The sequence below is a fragment of the Oncorhynchus keta genome, chromosome 4 (genome assembly GCF_023373465.1).
Source record: "Oncorhynchus keta strain PuntledgeMale-10-30-2019 chromosome 4, Oket_V2, whole genome shotgun sequence".
In the NCBI taxonomy this organism is placed as follows: domain Eukaryota; kingdom Metazoa; phylum Chordata; class Actinopteri; order Salmoniformes; family Salmonidae; genus Oncorhynchus; species Oncorhynchus keta.
In genome coordinates, this window is record NC_068424.1 from 32,225,341 (window position 1) to 32,243,748 (window position 18,408).

An 18,408-nucleotide genomic window follows, 5' to 3' on the forward strand; every position below is an offset into this window, starting at 1 on the left:
ATTCAAATGAGGCAGCTCAACCCATTTATAATTAGCAGTGTGGTGGCTGAGGGGGGATGTTGGAAGGAAGGTTTGGAATGCATCCCAAATGGCACCCTATTCCCTATATAGTGTGCTACTTTTGACCCGGGCCCATAGGGGAATAGGGTGCCATTTGGGATGTTGGATGGCATTGAGGTAAAAACCTAAAGGAGAAAGGATCCGAAGGGACCGGTCAGACCTGTGTTGCGGTAATATCCTTGGCCTGTCTCGGTCTCTCTCTCCCTCTCTCGCTCCGCTTCTCCCGCGAAAACGGAGGGGAAAAGAGGTGAAGGAATCTGTCTCGGGCTGATTGGACAGATGAGGTGGAATTTTTCCGGCAACAATACGGTGAAATCCGGGCAGTGTGGGCTGATTAGACAGCAGAGGGAGATGGGAATGGACTCCTCTTCTTCGTCCACACGGAGAGCGTTACCACAGTCACCAGGACTAATGGGAGTTATAGGACCTGATGGGAATAAGGACGGAGAATGGAGGTTAATGCGGCCTGTCTGTACGGTAGTGGTGGCTAGTAGGCGGAGATATCCGAAGACAGGCTCATTGTAGTGGCTGGACTGGAATAAATGTAACGGTATGAAACACATGGAAACCATACCGTCCCTATATTGCATTCCAGCTACTATGATTAGCCCGTCATTCCGATATCCCCACCCACCAGCCACCACTGCTCCATGTAGAGAAGTAGAGGGGTGGATTGTTCGTGGGTCTTGCTGCATTGTTAGCGGGTTAGGTGTTTGTGAGGTGCATGACATTGGTTGAGCATTTGTTTACCACCTACGCCATTGGGGATATGATTGCACAGCTTTCTGTCTTGGACTTCAGTGGACTGTTTGAGCCAGACAGACAAAATAAAAAAATATACTAGAGAGAGAGAGAGCGAGAGAGAGAGAAAGATGGAGAACCAACCATCCCTCTGTGTCAAAGCAAGAAAATATGTTCCTCAAAATTCAGTGAATGTAACATTGAAATGTAAGCAAGGGCTTACAGAAGAAAGAGAAGAGAAGAAAAGAGAGAGGGATAAGGAGGTGGGGGGGAGTATGAAGGTTCACCTGGGGGTCAGTATCTTCACTCATTATGATCTGTGAACAAGAGGAAGAATGAGCAGTTGCCCTCGATCAAAGGCTAGCCCACAGAGTTTATGAGTCGCCTCTGGCTGGGAGGCATTACCCATTCCCCCTCACCCCTCTCTCCCTCTTCCCGTTTCCCCTCACCCCCTACATCAACCCCTGTACTCTGAACTTCCTCTTCACAACCCCCCCCACCCCCCACCCCCATATTCAAATAATCATGGCCTTTTCCCCCTTTGAATTTATTCTGGACACCCAGACTGAGATTATTATAGTGGATTATTATATACATTATAGTGGATTATTTGAAACATGTTTGGTTTCATGTAACATCTGCAGGTCTACTGAGCTGGATGGCACCACGTATACACGTTGCTATAATTGACGTTTTAGAGATGTATTCATTCCATCTTTGATTGTGGTTTAGCCCTCTCAGTGATGCATGTCTTGTGTTCGTTCATGTTCCTAAACTCTTCCTGACAATCGTCTCCTCTGGTTTCAGGTGTTCCAGTGGGTTCGACCGCCATCGCCAGGACTGGGTGGATAACAGCTGTCCCGATGAGGTGAATATCGTCGTGGCTGATGGAAAGGAGTGAGTGGGGATATGGTGGAATGTGTGCGTGCATGTGTATCTGCTGTAAGGTGTTTTTTTTGTGTGTGACTGCCAGGATGATGGATGCCCTGGTCTGCTATGTGCAGGGGGAAAGGAGATGACCCAGTTTACTCCTTTCACATCTTCTGCTCTTACACACACACACACACACACACAACATATTCTTACATGCATGACGAAGAGGGCCCTTGTATTCTGTCTTGCAGACCAAGGACAAAAGCTGTGATATCATCAACACCACACAACTCTATCCGTTCACCACCATGTTAGTTGCCAAGACAACAGGCCGGAGCAGAGGAGAGACCACCACAGCCGGAGCCTCTTTGTCTACGTCCCTCTCCCCGACCAGCGTCCCCACTGAAGGTAAGACAACTAACGTACGCCCCAAAGCAGACAACTCCAACTAGTGTCTGAATACTGGTATGACATGAGCAGACGTTTTTTATTTCTGGTCCAGTCAAAATGTTCAGGAAAAACTGGGTTGTGTTCAGTTAGTTTTCTTCAGTTTTGTGCTATCTGAACTTGTCCAATGAGAAACACTTGTTTTCATTTTCATTTGCAAAATGTTTTATTACAGTGTATCTTAATGAACACAACCCTGGCCCTACCTTCGAAACTGAAGAGTAGGCTAATACACAGAAGTCTTGATGGATGTGCTGTTGTGACATTAAGTAAAAACAAAGTACACAGTACCTTTCCTGTGTAGGTACAGGTACTTCATTACAAATTATGTACTGTATTTTTTATGTACAATATGTTCTGCCTTTTTTGTCATTTCTTTGGTAATATAACTATCCGGATAGTTTTCCTTGAGCACCAAATGCACTCCAGATGGCAACAAAGGATGCAAGGCATGCCAGCTGTGTTTTACACAACTAAACCATGTAGATTGAATTAGGACAACATCTCTAAAATCTTAGAGATGCATCCACACAGAAACATATTAGTGTTCAGTCCTTTTGGCTGGTTATTCATCTTAAGTATTTTATAATCATTTTTATACTGGCTTTTTATTGATTTATTTGTTGCTGATAAATATCTTCAATCATCAGGCAAGTGCTGCCTGCAACCCCAGCAAGCAGGGACAGATGGCTGGAATAGATGGCCACTCTAAAACAGGGTTTCTCAGCCTCTGTCCCAGGGGCCAAGCATGTCCATCCTGAGTTCATGATTAGTCACACTGCAGTAGTCATCTCAAAGATATCAGACACAAATCCCTCCTGGAGAGAAAATAACCCTGGGTCCTTCTGCTGATGTCAGGAGAAATTCTGAAACTCTGAAGGTGTTCTTTTGAGGTCGTTTACCTTCCTTTCCCTCCCTCCCTCCCCCAGAGATACTGGAGCTACTTAAAGGCTGATTATCAAATGCCACCCTATTCCCTATGTAGTGCACTACTTTTGACAAGGGCCCATAGGGCTCTGGTCAAAAGTTGTGCACTATGTAGGGAATAGGGTTCCATTTGGGATGCTACCAAAGACTGAATTGACTACAGATATGTTCCTTTCCCTGTTAATAGCTTTCAAGCCTGGTATGTATTGAAACAAACAGCTAATTCATCCTTATCAGTTTGACATATTACCCACACACACAGTACTGACTTGAATAGGCATCTGGAATTCACCTTTGCCATTCATCATCCCAATGAAAAGTCATATGTTCAACTTAATGTCCCTGTCACTATGTGTACAATCACATTATGCACTTTAATCATGACTAAACGCCTATGCGGAGTTAGTTTTCTACCCAGTAACTGGCACATCCCGGGGTTGATACTTGACCAACGTGTAAGGATGGGTTGGGATGCCTGAGATACACAAAGCCTACACTGTGCTAATGGACAACTAATAATCTCAAATGTCCACTCTTGTTAACACCCAAGAGAAAGAGCTGTAGCCAGCTAACTGTGGAATCCATTGCAATATGTAACAGCGTGTATTTATGTCAAATCAAATCAAATTGTATTAGTCACATGCGCCGAATACAGGTAATAAGGTAATAATTACAGGTAGGTTGAGTTATTAAAGTGACTATGCATAGATGACAACAACAGAGAGTAGCAGCGGTGTATAAGAGGGGGGAGGGGGCAATGCAAATAGTCTGGGAAGCCATTTGATGTTCAGGAGTCTTATGACTTGGGGGTAGAAGCCTCTTGGACCTAGACTTGGTGCTCCGGTACCACTGCCGTGCGGTAGCAGGGAGAACTGTCTATGATAGGGGTGGCTGGAGTCCTTGACAGTTTTTAGGGCCTTCCTCTGACACCGCCTGGTATAGAGGTCCTGGATGTCAGGAAACTTGGCCCCAGCGATGTACTGGGCCGTACGCTCCCTTTGTAGTGCCTTGCTGTCGGAGGCCGAGCAGTTGCCATACCAGGCAGTGATGCAACAAGTCAGGATGCTCTCGATGGTGCAGCTGTATAACCTTTTGAGGATCTGAGGACCCATGTCAAATCTTTTCTGTCTCCTGAGGGGGAATAGGTTTTGTTGTGCCCTCTTCACAATTGTCTTGGCGTGCTTGGACAATGTTAGTTTGTTGGTGATGTAGACACCAAGGAACTTTGAAGCTCTTAACCTGCCCCACTACAGCCCAGTCGATGAGAATGGAGGCATGCTCGGTCCTCCTTTTCCTGTAGTCCACAATCATCTCCTTAGTCTTGATCACTTTGAGGGAGAGGTTGTTGTCCTTGCACCACATGGCCAAGTCTCTGACCTCCTCCCTATATGCTGTCTTGTCGTTGTTGGTGATCAGGCCTACCAATGTTGTGTCATCGGCAAACTTGGAGTCATGCCTGGCGGTGCAGTCATGAGTGAACAGGGAGTACAGGAGGGGACTGAGCACTCACCCCTGAAGGGCCCCTGTGTTGAGGATCAGCGTGGCAGATGTGTTGTTACCTAGCCTTACCACCTGGGGACGGCCCGTCAGGAAGGCCAGGATCCAGTTTCAGAGGGAGGTGTTTAGTCCCAGGGTCCTTAGCTTATTGATTAGTTTTTTTCAGGGCACTATGGTGTTGAACACTGAGCTGTAGTCAATGAATAGCATTCTCACATAGGTGTTCCTTTTGTCCAGGTGGGAAAGTGTAGTGTGGAGTGCAATAGAGATTGCATCATCTGTGGATCGGTTAGGGTGGTATGCAAATTGGAGTAGTTCTAGGGTGTCTGGGATGATGGTGATAAGTGTGAGCTATGACCAGCCTTTCAAAGCACTTCATGGCTACAGACCTGAGTGCTACGGGTCAGTAGTCATTCAGGCAGGTTACCTTAATGTTCTTGGGCACAGGGACTATGGTGCTTTGCTTAAAACATGTTGGTTTTACAGACTCGGACAGGGAGACCCTGCAAATGTCAGTGAAGACACTTGCCAGCGCGTGCTCGCAGTACACATCCTGGTAATCCGTCTAGCCCTGCGGCCTTGTGAATGTTGACCTGTTTAAAGGTCTTACTCACATCGGCTGCGGAGAGCGCTTTGCCTGTTTGATGGTTTGTCGGAGGGCATAGCAGGATTTCTTATAAGCTTCCGGGTTAGAATTCCGCTCCTTGAAAGTGGCAGGTCTAGCCTTTATCTCAGTGCGGATGTTGCCTGTAATCCATGGCTTCTGACAGAATACAACTCATGCCAGCATCAGTCTGTGTTGGTGTGTATACAGCTACGAAAAAATACAGATGAAAACTCTCTAGGGAGATAGTGTGATCTACAGCTTATCATGAGATACTCTACCTCAGGCAAGCAAAACTTCCTTAGATATCGTGCACCAGCTGTTATTTACAAAAATATATAGTCTGCCGCCCCTTTTCTTACCAGACGAAGCTGTTCTATCCTGCCAATACAGCGTATAACCAGCCAGCTGTATGTTGATAGTGTCTTCCTTCAGTCACGACTCCGTGAAGTATAAGATATTTCAGTTTTGAATGTCCCGTTGGTAGTTTAATCTTCCGTGTAGATCATTGATTTGATTTTCCAAAGATTGCACGTTCACTAGAAGAATGGAAGGAAGTGGGGGTTTATTCAATCGCCTACAAATTCTCAGAAGGCAGCCCGCCCTCCAGAACCTTTTTCTCCGCCTTCTCTTCACGCAAATGACAGGGATCTGGGCCTGTTCCCGGGAAAGTAGTGTGTCATTCACATTGCACTCTGCTAGTTCGTGGTGAGTAATCGCAGTTCTGATGTCCAGAATATATTTTCGGTCATAAGAGACGGTTACAGCAACATTATGTGCAAAATAAGTTTAAAAATAAGTTACAAACAAAAAACAAATTGGTTAGGAACACGTAAAACGTCATCCTTCATGTCCGACGCCATCTTTATTCATCTTATTAATGCGTGCAGACGACGGATGATGTTTTATAGGAATGCATCACTGTATGAATCTGCAATCACAATGAGGGAGGTTAGTGGAATTGTGAAGTGGAATGGAATGGGCAGAATAACTGAGTACGCCCTCAGACATTAATAATAGTTCATATGGTAAGGTGCTCTTTGGTTTCCCAGGCTTGTAGAATTGATGGAAAAAATGGAGTCTAAACCTGTAGGATAAAGGCAGAGTCCATTTTTTGTTTTTGCAGAGTGGTGTTTAACGGTGTCTTAGGCAGTGGTTGGAATGGTGAGTTAACGTATGATTTCTGGTTCCTGTTCTGTAGAACTGGTGCCCGGTGGTTCTGGGTTAAATGGGTCTGGATCCAGCTCCAGTATGTGGTGATCTCTAAAGCGGATGCCTATGGTTTTGGCTCTGAGTACTACCCACTACACAAACATCAATGGCATCCAGCTCCACTTTTCTGACTTCTAAATGACAAATTGTACGATTTACTTTTTCATTCTTCTAATCTCTGTCTCACATTCAGTGTTTCAGTCCTTGGCCTTTTCTCTTTTATACTCCCAATTCTCTTCTTGGTGGAGATTGCACGGAAATGCCAATTTCTCTCAGCCAATGTTAAACGGGCAATCTGGGGTCAGAAAAACAGCAAAGCTCATGAGGCATTAATAAATGATATTCTTCAAAAGTCAAAACATTTATGTGCCTATACCAGTTTGCCCATTTAAGACCTTCACTCAGTGAGGTGGGTGAGGTGATGGTATGACCACGGATTACTTGAACGCTGGAGAGAGGTGGAAAGGAGTGTGAGAGAGATCCAGCTGAGAGGCAAAACAAACTCCAGCGACATGTGGGTGTGTTAGCATGAAAAAAAGTTGGGGGTTCTGTGTGACATACAGAGACCCTCACACTTCCTGACACGCACAGAGGATCAGTTTCCCCCCTCCGACCCAGTTCTCTCAGCTTGGCAGTTCAGAGGCACGTGCTACTAGGGGAGGGAGGGAGGGAGCGAGGGAGAGCTTTGTTACTAGGAGGTGTGAGAACCCATCACTTTCCTCTCCTGTTCCCAATCCCCCCCTTTCTCCTTCTTCTCCCCTTCCCTCCCTCTCTTACTGGTATCACTGGCACGAGATTGGTCATTGACTTTGATTCCCTGCCTTGCCCTCATACACCTTATCGCATAGGCCGTGACATTTCTTAGACTAGGAAATGGTTGCAGGCATTAAATTATCTTTGATCTTGGAAATGTAAATGAAAAAAAGCCTTTGAAATAGATTTACTCAGTTGAGACCCCTTTCCAAGGCTCTTTCTAGTTTTGATATGGCGCAATAGCACGCATAGCGTTTCACAGGCTCATGTATATGGCACATTAGCATAATGTGGATCCTATGAGGTGTGTAAATTCATATCACCCCTCTCTCAGAGAATGTGGGTCACAGTGAATTTACATGTTTCATAGTTGCTTAACCCCAGACTGCATCTTAGCTGTTGAATTATGCATGGGAGAAGCATTTTATCCAAAACATTCATTTTCATTGCAAATTAAGTGTAGAAAATTCACTTTTAACCCAAGATTATCCGGTGATTATAATCATAATGGTAATTATAAGATTAGAATGCTAAAAAAAAAAGTACATTTGCTATAAACCTGTGTAATAACCGTCAGTGATGATTATTTCAGAATATTTGATTGACATTCTTCACCAGTGTTAAGATCAATAGTTGTTGTTGGCAGGCAGGCAGGCAGGCAGCTCTCTGCTGTATAATAGACATAGGGACTCTATATGTAAATCTACGGCTGTAAGGATAACATAAAACACAGACAAACATTTTTCTGACCCTCTATACCTCCTTCATTTCTCTGTTTCTGTCTCTCCCTCTATCTCTCTCTCTCTGTGTCTATTTCTCTCTCTCTCTCTCTCTCTTTTCCACAGATGACACCAAGATTGCTCTGCATCTCAAAGACAATGGAGGTAAGCCTCTCTTTTCCTTCCTAGATCCTTGGACTGTTGACAGTTGTGTTTCTCTGTACTGCTGCATGTTGGGTAGAGTATATGGGGGTCTGTTTACAAGGCTGCAGTCTGTGTATTTATGGCTGACAGATTGCTTGCCCCAGAAAGCAGATCCCTTTTTGATTTCTGGGGAGGACAGGCCAAGGGAAGGAGCGGCTCATTGAAGCACCTCATCCAGAGGCTGATTGAAATGGCTCTGTACCAAGCTTCTGGATGGGACTGATCAATCATGGTGCCTAAAATCTCAATTTAATACATTTTAAATTCACGGTACAACACAACAAAATGTGGAAAAAGTCAATGGGTGTGAATACTTTCTGGAGGCACTGTAGTTGTGTCCCAAATGGCATCCTATTCCCTATAGTGGACTACATTTGACCAGGGCCCATAGTAAGTTTGCCATTTGGGACACAGAGGTATTCACACCTCTTGACTTGTTCTACATTTTGTGGTGTTACAGCCTGAATTTAAAATGGAATAAATTGAGATTTTGTGTCACTGGCCTACACACAATACCCCATAATGTCAAAATGGAAATTAAAAATGTTATGTTGTTAAAAAGTATGTCTTCAGTCAATAAGTATGCAACCCCTTTGTTATGGCAAGCCTAAATAAGTTTAGGAGTAAAATGTTGCTTAACAAGTCACATAATAAGTTGCATGGACCCATTCTGTGTGTAATAATAGTGTTTAACATGATTTTTGAATGACTACCTCATCTCTGTACCCCACACATACAATTATCTGTAAGGTCCCTCAGTCGAGCAGTGAATTCCAAACACAAATTCTACCACAAAGACCAGGGAGGTTTTCCAATGCCTCGCAAAGAAGGGCACCTATTGGTAGATGGGTTTTAAAAAAAGTGAATATCCTTTTGGGCATGGTGAAGTTATTAATTACACTTTGGATGGTGTATCAACACACCCAGTCACTACAAAGATACAGGCGTATCTGTAGAGGAAGGAAACCACTCAGGGATTTCACCATGAGGCCAATGGTGAATTTAAAACAGTTACAGGGTTTAATGGCTGTGATAGGAGAAAACTGAGTAGTAATTGTAGTTTCTCCACAATACTAACCTAATTGACATAGGGAAAAGAAGGAAGCCTGTACATAATACAAATATTCAAAAATGGTTTGCAATAAGGCACTAAAGTAAAACTGCTAAAGAATTGGCAAAGAAATCAACTTTATGTCCGGAATACAAAGTATTATGTTTGGGGCAAATCCAAAACAATCACTGAGTGCCACTCTTCATATTTTCAAGCATGGTGGTGACTACATCATGTTATGGGTATGCGAGTTTTAGAGAAAACAGCTAAGCACAGGCAAAATCCTACTAGAAAACCTGTTTTGTCTGCTTTCCAACAGACACTGGGAGACAAATTCACTTTCAAGCATGACAATAACCAAAAACGCAAGGCCAAATATACACTGGAGTTGCTTACCAAGACGACGTTGAATGTTCCCGAGTGGCCTAGTTACAGTTTTGACTTAGATCGACTTGAAAATCTATGGAAAGATTTGAAAATGGCTGTCTAGCCAGGATCAACAACCAACTTTACAAACCTTGAAGAAATATTGTACAATCCAGGTGTGCAAAGCTCTTAGAGACTTACTCAGAAAGATTCACAGCTGTAATCGCTGCCAAAGGTGATTCTAACATGTATTGACTCCGGGGGATATATTAGTGTTTTATTTTTCAACAAAATCGGTCTTCTTTTCGATATACAGATGTTTGATTTAGTTTATTTGGAATTTTCCAAATGGATCATTTTCTTAATGGACAATTCCACATTGAATACTGCATGGTGATGGATTACGGCCACACCATCTGTTTGGTGAGTAGGGATGAAATTATTCCAAGACTGCAGCTCGTTGTTGGAACACATATTTTAGTGCATCCATTTTGAATTTGTGATAATACTGTCCTCATTTGGCAAGGAATGTAGCTTATGTATCCCATCAGTTAGATACATTTTTATACGCATGTATTTCTGTAGGCCTAATGGGAGCTTATGCGCGCACTCGGGATGCTTGTGTAGAGGGAGCGGTGTTGTTAGACAATGTCATGTTTTTAATGTTTTGACAATTTAGATGTTCTCAATATTTGGCTTGGAATCATTGTAACCATTTCAAGGTCATATTTCGTAATGCATTTGATGTTTTTAAAACATTCTAAACTGAAATCCAAAACAATGATAGTTTCTTAAAAACCGAACCGAATCAGAACCGACCTCAAAAAGCACTAAATGCTCAGCAATAGACACAGCCTATGTGGGTGCTAGGGAGGCAGGAAAGGAAGGATGAGGGGAAGGTGTTCAAAAACATGGACACGTAGGATAGAGCTTCATAGTTGCCTTAATGTTGAATTAACTCTATCTCAGAGTGTTGGTGTAACACGGACAGAAAACGGAGGTTCATTGTGAATGTCAGCAAGTTCCTGAGACCACTGCTCTCAAAACTGGTGCGTTAACCACAATTCAAGCATCATTAATTTGCCCTTGTTGCCTCCACTTTGAAAAATGTATTGTTTTAATGGGGATCCTCCACAAATGAACTGAATTTCAGCAGGAATTTGAGGGGGGTTCCAGTGAGGGGGATTTCAATAGAGGCAGAGGTGGTCAACAATCTCCCTCACATTTCCATTTAAACTTATACAGGTAGCTATAACCGGTATTTGGTCCCCTCTGCAATTTGCTACCTGCACACATCAACACAGATCTATTTTTTTTTTTTAAGTTCTCTGCTGTTTAGCTTTACCCACATTGGGTTTCATTTGTGTGTGTGTGCGTCTTTGAGTGTGAGAGAGTGACATTTGAATTCCAAAATGAGTCCCGACTCTATCACTTCCAGAGTGAAGCACTCAAATATTTAATTTCCTGCTGGAGAGGAATTGGAAATCTCTTATCGTCCTTTCATTGCCCAAACATTGCCTATCTCACTTGCTGACTTGTGGCACAGCCTCTTCCCAGAAACCTGGGGTATCAGCCAGACGAGAGGACATCTCCGCATTCACAGGGTACGTCTCAAATGACACACTTTTTCTTGTGTAGTGCACTACTTTTTTACCAGAGCTCATAGGGCTCTGGTCAAAAGTAGTGCACTATGTAGGGAATAGGCTGCTATTTGTGATGCATTCACTGTGTGGGAAGCGTGCTGGAAAGGGATTTGGGCTTAAGGTGAATGCCAAAAGGGAGGGAACGAGCCAATGTGATCATCTTGAGAACGTACTGAATCCACAAACAGCCAAAGGCTGCTGCAGCGCCAAACCACACCATGTTGTCTTGAGGTGAACAGTGTGCATGTGAGAGATTACAACCACAAACCAGTCTCACGTACACAGTATCCAAGCCATGCGACTGCAACATGGAGAGGGTGTCTAAAGTAATGATAACTGTGGCCACCAGTGGAGGATGCGGAGGGAAGGACAGCACAAAATATAGGCTGGAACGGAGCGAATGGAATGGCATCCAACACATGGAAACCGCATAATTCCGCTCCAGCCACTACCACATGGCCGTCCTCCCCAATTAAGGTGCCACCAACCTCCTGTGGTGGCCGCAGGTTTAGCACACATCTTCACTCTTAGGCAAAAGAGAACCAAAAAGGGTTATCTGGCTGTCCCCAATAGGTTCCAGGTAGAACCCTTTTGGTTTCAGGTAGAACCCTTTTTAGCTCCATGTAGAACCCTTTCCACAGAGCGATCTACATGAAACCCAAAAGGGTTCTACCTGGAACCAAAAAGGGTATTACCTGGAACAGTGGCGGTCGGTGCCGTTCCCTATACCCATCATGAGGTTGCTACATCCTATGAATCAAAGTTTACAGGTCGAGAGAAATTTGTGTAGTCAAGGTGACAGACGTTGATATATTCAATACCTCCTTACAAACTCTTGCCTGCATCTAGCTGATCTAGGGTGAAATCATTAGTTTCTATTGGACAAATTCAGGTGTGTTTATCCCCGTTTTGTTCCATTTGCTTCTCTCTAAGAAAAGTTTTTCAACAGAATCGGCAGAATGATACACCCCTGATCTCACACACAAACACAGTTCACTTTCATAGCATCCACATACAAACAGTATGATCCCTTTGATCGTTGTATAATTCCTTCTCGCATCTACGCTCGCTCCTCTGACCGTTGTGGACTTCAGTGCACAACACATCAGCTGTCTGTGACCAGGCACAAAAAAAAACTTTCTAAGCCAAACCTTAATATGATAACTGGTAACCTCTACACACAGCCTACATCGTTGTCACCATATTAGCATACATCATAGTCTAGTCAACATAGCTACTTCAACTAACGTGTTAGTAAACCTACTACAATCATCATGCAGTACAGTGTACATTCAGCAAGCAGTTTAGCAGTTACACTGGCAAGCCCCAGTGGCAATACATTTATAAAACCAAAAGCTTACCTTGACTTGGAAGAGTTCCAGTGTTGGATAGCCATAGCCAGCTAGCTAACATAGCATCCCTCTGTTTGGGCTGGGTGTTTGAATAGGCTAAACTAAACTGCATCTGGCTTAAAGGCCTTTGACACAACCTCTATCTTCCCCCAATGTCATCTACACTCACTATCTGTTCAATAAAATCTGAAAATACCAACAACAACAAATACATTCAAGCAATGCTAGCTGTGTATTTAGTATTTCATATTTAGTGCATCTCATCCACTCTACATTGTACCCATCATCTCTCTGCATCGTGTCCTAGCTTTGGGCTTGTTTTTAGTGTAATTTCTATCAGATCCATCAGTGTGTGTGTCCTTTAACCTTGGGAAACATGGAGCATGGCAGAAAACGCTAAGGCGATTAGCCGCGGCTAAGTGATAAGATACGGGACAATAGGGATGTACCGTACTGTCTCACTGCAGAGGCAACTCTCAGAGGACAGGACACTCCTTATCCTCCATTTAAAATCAGGATGAGAAATAGGCTCTTTCTCCCTTTGAATCTAGCAGAATGATTCAGGCTGCGTCACCAACGGCACCCTATTCCCTATGTAGCGCACTACTTTTGACTTGAGCCGTATGGAAAAGGGTGCCATTTGGGACACAACCTCAGTATATGCGCTGATTAGCCTTGCTAGACACATTAGCCAGGTGAGAGGATGGCTGTGGCCCTGTGACACTGTATTGTCAGTAATATGGTGCTAAAAGGGATAGTGTGGTCTGGGTCAACACGGTCATTCAATTCATCTTCTATCTCCAAGCGCTAATGTGTTTTTATTGCTGTCTGAAGGCTCAGTAAGCAGGTTAATGTAGTAAGAGCGTTTATGAGGAGGACACAGCGTGATGGATCATAATGAGATGGTTCAATGTTGGACTCCATCTATGTCAGCCATGACCCCCCACAGTCCCATTCATGTGGCTGTGTCATGACGTGACTTTGCTTCATTAGACTGAATAAACAATGAACTAAGACCGTGCACATGTCCACCTTTCAAGGCCATGCAAGCAGTAGCAGAGGAATATTCACCCATTTTTCATGATTGAGACACTGAGACTACTAGTGGAGGCTGGTGCGAGGAGGACGGCTCATATAATGGTTGGAATGGACTAAATTGAATGGTATCATTCCATTTATTCCTTTCCAGACATTACTGATGTACAGTTGAAGTCGGAAGTTTACATACACTTAGGTTGGAGTCATTAAAACTTGTTTTTCAACCACTCCACAAATTTCTTGTTAACAAACTATAGTTTTGGAAAGTCGGTTAGGACATCTACTTTGTGCATGACATTAGTCATTTTTCCAACAATTGTTTACAGACAGATTATTTCACTTGTAATTCACTGTATCACAATTCTAGTGGGTCAGAAGTTTACATACACTAAGTTGACTGTGCCTTTAAACAGCTTGGAAAATTCCAGAAAATTATGTCATGGCTTTAGAAGCTTCTGATACAAGATCAGATATATCTTATACCTATTAATATAGGTACAAAAGTATCTATATCCACAGTAAACGAGTCCTATATCGACATAGCCTGAAAGGCCGCTCAGCAAGGAAGGAAGGAAAAAGGGGAGGCTTGCAAGCCGAAGAACACCATCCCAACCATGAAGCACGGGGAGGCAGCATCATGTTGTGGGGGTGCTTTGCTGCAGGAGGGACTGGTGCACTTCACTAAATAGATGGCATCATGAGGCAGGAAAAGGATGTGGATATATTGTAGCAACATCTCAAGATATCAGTCAGGAAGAAAAAGCTTGGTTGAAAATGGCTCTTCCAAATTGACAATGACCCCAAGCATACTTCCAAAGTTGTGGCAAAATGGCTTAAGGACAACAAAGTCAAGGTATTGGAGTGGCCATCACAAAGCCCTGACCTCAATCCTATAGAAAATGTGTGGGCAGAGCTGAAAAAGCGTGTGCATTCAAGGAGGCCTACAAACCTGACTCAGTTACACCAGCTCTGTCGCCAGCTCTGTGGGAAGCCTGAAACGTTTGACCCAAGTTAAACAATTTAAAGGTAATGCTATCAAATACTAATTGAGTGCATGTCAACTTCTGTCCCACTGGGAATGTGATTAAAGAAATAAAAGCTGTAATAAATCATTCTCTCAACTATTATTCTGACATTTCACATTCTTAAAATAAAGTGTTGATCCTAACTGACCCAAGACAGGGAATGTCTATTCAGATTAAACGTCAGGAATTGAGTTTAAATGTAGTTGGCTAAGGTGTATGTAAACTTCTGACTTCAACTGTACTTCGATTTAAAATGCCACCACTTATAACTATGTTTTTCAGACTATTGTTTTGCCAGCTTTCAGATTTGTGAACCAATGTGGATAATATGTAGATTTATACACACCACTGTCTCTGCAGCCCAAGTGGCTTAGATGTGCCTCCCCTTAAGAACATTTTTTGAAGTTAATGTGATAACATATGACAACATGGGGACACAAAATTTCAACATGCGATAACATGAAACATCAAATCTAATTTTATTTGTCACATGCACCTAATAGAACAGGTGTAGACTTTACAGTGAAATGCTTTACTTACAAGCCCTTAATCAACAATGCAGTTTCAAGAAAAAGGGTTGAGAAAGTATTAACTAAAATAGACTGAGGTAAATACATTTCAATAACACAAAAATAAATACACATTCTAAAAAAACTTTTTTTTAATTACCTAATTTGAGATTTGAACTTCCAACCTCTTGGTTGCTAGGTACCTGATGTTCCTGCTGCGCCCCAAGACTGTGGACATAATGACTATACATATATTTCCAAGAATACTTTTTAACACTGCTTAAAATATACTTGAAGGTGTTATTTCTATAAAATTACAGTATGCTGCTGTATTCCGATTTCAATAAGGCCTAGATTCAACCAGTTCAAGTGTTAACCGGCGATAGCCGACAACCGCATAACTAATGTTTTGGCGGTGTCAGAAGTGGAACTTCATTGGAGCTGTCAAATCGTTGTGATTGTTGTCACGAAGCTACACCCTTCCCACTGGCGTGAGAGGTTCCCGAATGGGAAAGGGAAGGCTAAATAGAAATAATGACGCTTAAATTGAAAATCATTCGACAAAATAATGAGGATTTCTATCAGCCGAATCGAGGTGTAGATTACTTCTCACGTTTCCAGTATTCAAACTTGTGAACAAGGCTGCATGGGAATTTCTCTTAATGCGACTCCGTGCTGCCAATGACAATGTTCACCTCCGACACGTCAAAAACATCAGCTATGTGGATGGCGGCTGTAGACAACATGCAATATTACTTGCTAATTGGCAGCATACTGTAGTACCGGCAGTTTATCAGAATATTACACGGGTAGCTTATTGGAGGCATGACTTTCAGCAAGCTCTTTTTTTTGTTATCCCAGTTAATGTGTTCTGTTCATAAACAGTACGTTTCTACACGGTCAGTACTCAAGTCTTGTTAAAGGCCGACATAAGTGCACGTGATATTAAAGCGCCATACAGTATTTATTTTATAGCTAGTCACTATGGCATTGTAATATTCACTTCCCTGCCTGCCATCGGGCCAGGAAGTGTGACAGATTAGCTAGAATAAGTTACTGTGAAATTGACAACAACTGACTTGCAGCCAGTTGATAGTAAGTTATAGAAAATGTGACATTAACTTTCTGTGAACCAGTTGCTATGAAGCTACTGGTAAATGCACAGTAACATCTGAACAGTGCAGTTCTTCATTGTCACAGGTTCATACAAAGACTGCAGAACTGACAGTGTCAAAACAGGCGCTCAACCTTAAATCAACATAACATTTCCATGGACGGTTGCCACAATACAACATATTTTACACCAAAAATGCTAATGAGCCCAAGCCAGCACATCAACTCCACCTATATTTCAAAGTGCAGTAATGATTGTACCTTATATTGAATATATTGTGTAGAAACATATGCTAGATTATCCGCACATGTACTCTAAAAGGTACCGAGCAGTACAATGTGAATTCAAATGTGTACTTCTGAAGCTGCCTTATGTGTACCTTTTGAATATGTTTGTAAATCAGGGAACATTGTATTGTAACCACACTCTTATTTTTGAGAGTGTTTGGATATATGTTCTTGGTAACAAATTAGTACCTGGTGGCACTGCTGAGAGATTAATGCACTCCATGGCAGTTCAAATCCTGAGAGCATTGTATGTTAAAAAGCTGTGTAAATGTGTATCATAACGACACATTTTTGTTTTCATATTTCACGTGACATTTGTTCCAAAAACAAGTTCCCCTCTCACTCTGAGCGCTGGGTGCACAACGGATCTGCTGACCTGCTAACACTTCAGACTAACAGCCTAGGCATTGCTGTGGAGTAGCTGCCTCCAACAGTATAAGGATTGGCAGTTTGACTCTGTACTCTCCTCCCAAACACAGACAAATTGCCTTCCAGGGAAGAAGAAGAGAAAAGAAAGGGGCATTCCAGCTCTAGTTTCACTTTTGGTGGTGGTGTTGCTTTTTGGGCCCCAGTTTTGGTTTTATGAAGTAGTTGAGAGGGAATTTGATTTTTTTTTTGCCAAGTGGATCATCTCTGCTAAGGAGAAGGGTATGTCCCCCTATAAGGGACTGATGAAGGATTTGCCCAATTCATTGTAACACAGTGGATAAGACATTTTGTGCAGAGAGGTCATGTTATAGTTGGGTCCAAATCTTCAAGTTCAAATCCCCGAGCTGACAAGGTACAAACCTGTCGTTCTGCCCCTGAACAGGCGGTTAACCCACTGTTCCTAGGCCGTCATTGAAAATAAGAATTGACTTGCCTAGTTAAATAAAGGTTCAAATAAACACAATAAAAGTACCAATCCCAAGCATAGCTACGTTATGGGGGGGACCAGGTACCAGCTTCCCACTATCCAAGGGACCAGGAACCATCGGCCTGAGGAGAGAAACATGAAAAGATGAGATCCGGTAGTTAGTGGGAAGCAGTAACCTATAAGTCACCTGGTTGACATTAAATGGCCCCACAAACTCGTGCTGCAGAGATGGTTGTATTTCTGAAGGTTTTCCCATCTCCACAGAAGAACTCTGAAGTTCTGTCAGATTGACCATCGAGTTCTAAGTCACCTTCCTGACCAAAATCCTTCTCCCCCGATTGCTCAGTTTGGCCGGACGGCCAGCTCTAGGAAGAGTCTTGGTGGTTCCCAACCTTCCATTTAAGAATGATAGAGGCCACTGAGTTCTTGGAGACCTTCAATGCTGCAGACATTTTTTGGTACCCGCACAATCCTGTTTTTGGTACCCACAAAATCCTGTCTCGGCACTCTACTGAAAAGTCCTTCGACCTCATGGCTGGGTTTTTGCTCTGACATGCACTGTCAACTGTGGGACCTTCTGTAGACAGGTGTGTGTCGTTCCGAATCATGTCCAATCAATTGAATTTACCACAGGTGGACTCCAATCAAGTTGTTGAAACATCTCAAGGATGATCAATGGAAATAGGATGCGCCTGAGCTCAATTTCAAGTCTCATTGCAAAGGGTCTGAATACTTATGTAATTAATGTATTTATGTTTTCATTAGGGGGTATTGTGTGTAGATTGACGAGGAAATGTTTCTATTGAATCCATTTTAGAATAAGGCAATAACCTACCAAAATGTGAAAAAAGGGAAGGGGTCTAAATACTTTCCGAATGCAATGTATACATTTATATTTAGTTAATTTAGCAGATGGTCATATCACACTATAGTGCCATCAGACTTCTGGTACCAATGCAGGGTCAAATGGGGCCACAAAATTGGGAAACGCTATAATTTTTTTAAATATAAAAGTATTTTGAAAATACAAGTTACAGCTCTCAAAAGTATGTTGTTACATAGTATATTGGAGCTTAGTTCAGCCCAGTGTAATACAAATGACAAAATACATACAGTATTTCAAATACATT

General features: G+C 42.7%; 1 protein-coding gene across 1 annotated transcript in view; it reads left to right on the plus strand.

Annotated features, from left to right (window-relative positions):
* The window catches only part of plxdc2b (plexin domain containing 2b), a 170,398-nt gene that overhangs the window by 144,689 nt on the left and 7,301 nt on the right, over window positions 1–18,408 (plus strand). The window contains exons 10-12 of the mRNA XM_052506107.1: window positions 1,609–1,669; window positions 1,926–2,082; window positions 7,960–7,998. Of these exons, the coding sequence (XP_052362067.1) occupies window positions 1,609–1,669; window positions 1,926–2,082; window positions 7,960–7,998 (257 nt within the window). The remainder of the gene's footprint in view (window positions 1–1,608; window positions 1,670–1,925; window positions 2,083–7,959; window positions 7,999–18,408) is intronic.